At 40.0% G+C, this 2,988-nt stretch overlaps 1 protein-coding gene across 1 annotated transcript; it reads right to left on the bottom strand.

Annotated features, from left to right (window-relative positions):
• Window positions 1–1,442: 1,442 nt before the first annotated feature.
• Window positions 1,443–2,384, bottom strand: LOC138821366 (olfactory receptor 8C8-like). Its single transcript, XM_070013540.1, has one exon. The coding sequence runs from the start codon at window positions 2,382–2,384 to the stop codon at window positions 1,443–1,445; it is 942 nt and encodes a 313-aa protein (XP_069869641.1).
• Between the last annotated feature and the right edge of the window lie 604 nt (window positions 2,385–2,988).

Below are 2,988 nucleotides of genomic sequence, written 5' to 3'. Positions count from 1 at the left end.
TATGGAACCAACCCAAATGCCCCTTGGTAGATGAATGGATCAAGAAAATGTGGTATATATACACAATGGAAGTCTATGCCCCCATCAGAAAGAATGGCATTGCCCCATTTGTTAGGAAATGAAAAGACTTGGAAAAAATTATATTAAGTGAAGTAAGCCAAGCCCAAAGAAACATAGGTCCCACGGTTTCCCTTATTTGCAATAATGGGTATATGTCTGAGATAAGCAGAAATGGTCAGATAAGTTGATGTTAGGCGAAATGAACCCCAAGATAAGGACTCAAATGATTTTTTTCTTTCTTGCTATTGTTTCTAACATATTTATGATTTCTTTGTTGCTTTGTATGTCCCTCCCCCACAGTAAAACCCGTTTTCACTGTATTTGATGTTGGTGTAATTTGGGGAGGGGAAGGGAAAAACAAATTGTTTAAATAGGGAGACAGGTGGACCCATTGCAACAATGAGATGTACAAGACATTATGCTGAAAAACGAACTTTACAACTTTGCGGTGGGGAGGACGGGGTGGGGGAAGATGGGAGGACAGGCATGGTAAGGGGAAACAAAGGAGGAGGCAACAATGCTTGATAAAAAAATGTACTCATTCCCTTGCTCATGTAATTGTAATCCCTCTGTACCGTATTTTCACAATAAAAAATAATAAAAAAGTACTTTACAATACATTTCAAGAAAAGAGTGAAAAAGATATTTCAGGAGAAATCTTGCACCAAATGTGAAAAGAAAATGAAGAAAAAGACTGACATGGTGCTTGATAAATTTGTGATCTAAAGCAGTTTTCAAGTTTCCTGAAGTATGGTGTCAGAAAATCACTCAGATGATAGGAGATGGTCAGTATTGTAATAGATCAGAAGTAGAGGGACTCAATACCTTATGAAATCAAGTCTATGGAGATCCACACCAACTTTGGTGTATGCTTACTGGTTGTAGGTATGTATGCTTACTAAAAAAAAGAATTAATGGATCCCTAATGTTTTTGTGATCCTTAATCTTAACAAGAAAATGAAGAAGGCTGGGAAGGTGGCTGGCTCAGTGGTAGAGTGCTTGCCCTGCATACATGAGGTCCTGGGTTCGATTTCCTCAGCACCTCATAAGCAGATAAAGACAGAAGTGATGCTATGGCTCAAGTGGTAGCCTTGAGCTGAAGAGCTGAGGGACAGTGCCCAGGCCCAGAGTTCAGGCCTCAGGACCAACAAAAAGAAAGAAAGAAAGAAAGAAAGAAAGAAAGAAAGAAAGAAAGAAAGAAAGAAAGAAAGAAAGAAAGAAAGAAAGAAAGAAAGAAAGAAAGAAAGAATGAAAGAAAGAAAGAAAGAAAGAAAGAAAGAAAGAAATTGAAGAAGACACAAGAGAAAAATATAGGGTAATGAAGAAGAGGAGGAAATAGATTATAGCAGAGGTAAAGGAACAAAGTCGACTCCACTATTCACTCACTTTGTGATTCTCTTCAGTGTTCTCTTCAGAGCAAGTTTGACATCTTTGTTTCTGAGGCTGTAAATGAGGGGATTCAGCATGGGCACTCCAAGAGTATAAACTGCTGAGAAAAACTTCCCCTGGTCCACAGTCTCGGGAGACGATGGCTTGATATGAGCAAGAATCCCACAACCATAGAAGAGGCCAACAGTGATTATATGAGAACTGCAAGTGCTCAAGGCTTTGGACCAACCCTTCCCTGAAGACATATGAAAGACATTAGAAAGAATCAAACCATATGAGATTAACATAATGAAGCTGGATATAAAGATAACTATCGTGACAGCGAGAGAACTCACAAGCTCACTGGCATATGTGCTGCTGCAGGAGAGCTGGAGGAGGGGGAAGGTGTCACACATGTAGTGATTAATGATGTTGGAATCACAGAAGATAAGGCCAATCACGCACCCTAGGTGGACCACAGCAAAAACCAACCCCATCAAGTATGAACCACACATTAGAAGAGAACAGGTCTTAGGAGACATGATGACCAAGTACATTAGGGGCTGGCAGATGGCCACATACCGATCATAGGCCATGGCTGTCAGCACGTAACATTCAGAATTGACAAGAAAGCAGAAGAAAAATATTTGCGTCATACATCCAGCATAGGAGATGATGTTCCTTTCTGACACAAAGTTCACCAGCATTTTGGGGGTAAAAACAAATGAATAGCAGAAGTCAATGAAGGACAGATTAAAGAGAAAGAAGTACATAGGAGTGTGAAGGTGTGAGTCTAAGCAGATTAGATTTATTAGGCTCAAGTTTCCCACCACAGTGATAATATAGTTGACCAAGAATAGGAAAAAAAGAGGCAGCTGGAGCTCAGATTGGTTCGTCAATCCCATAAGGATGAACTCTGTCACTGAAGAGGCATTTATCTTAGCCATTTGCTTCATGAATAGGTTCTGTAGAAACAGGTAAAGGGCATGAACAAGGGACCCTCACTTGGAGATCCCAGAGGGTGAAGAGGAGCTGCTGATTTCTAAAACCAAGACTGTCTTAGGACGCTTCACTGGTTGATTCTTGAGCGATCTTCCTTACCTCCTTCTCCCACCCAAGATGAATAGCTCTGCTAATCCAATGCTGAGATGAATTTGAATGTCTCTAAAATCATTTTCTCTCCTCACTTCTGTCTTCATGAAGGATAGAACTTAAAAATGAGTACTTTAAGCCCATGAATTGTAAAGCCTTGATTCAATTCTCACCTTTGTTTCTTTTAGTTTTCTCTTTCTTGCTAGACTTTAACAGCCCTTTCTCCTCCCTGTCTTTAGTGTTGGCAGATTCCTGAATAAGGAAGAATCATTAAGGCAGATTCTGAAGTCCATAACAGCCATCAGTGAAGAACTATCTCTGATCTGCTAGAAGACTGGCCCTGAGGAATATGACATGATTTCTATTTGAGGATTTCTCCACAATATTGTCTTCACTTTCAAGAAGGAAAAAACAATCTTATGTATCCCCCCAACACCTCTCTCTCAAAAGAGAATCTATACCATGCTC

The sequence above is a fragment of the Dipodomys merriami genome, unplaced genomic scaffold (assembly GCF_024711535.1).
Source record: "Dipodomys merriami isolate MVZ:Mamm:240054 unplaced genomic scaffold, mDipMer1.0.p SCAF_91, whole genome shotgun sequence".
In the NCBI taxonomy this organism is placed as follows: Eukaryota; Metazoa; Chordata; class Mammalia; order Rodentia; family Heteromyidae; genus Dipodomys; species Dipodomys merriami.
The sequence above is the reverse complement of the archived record's forward strand: the minus strand, read 5'-3'. Positions and strand labels throughout refer to the sequence as shown.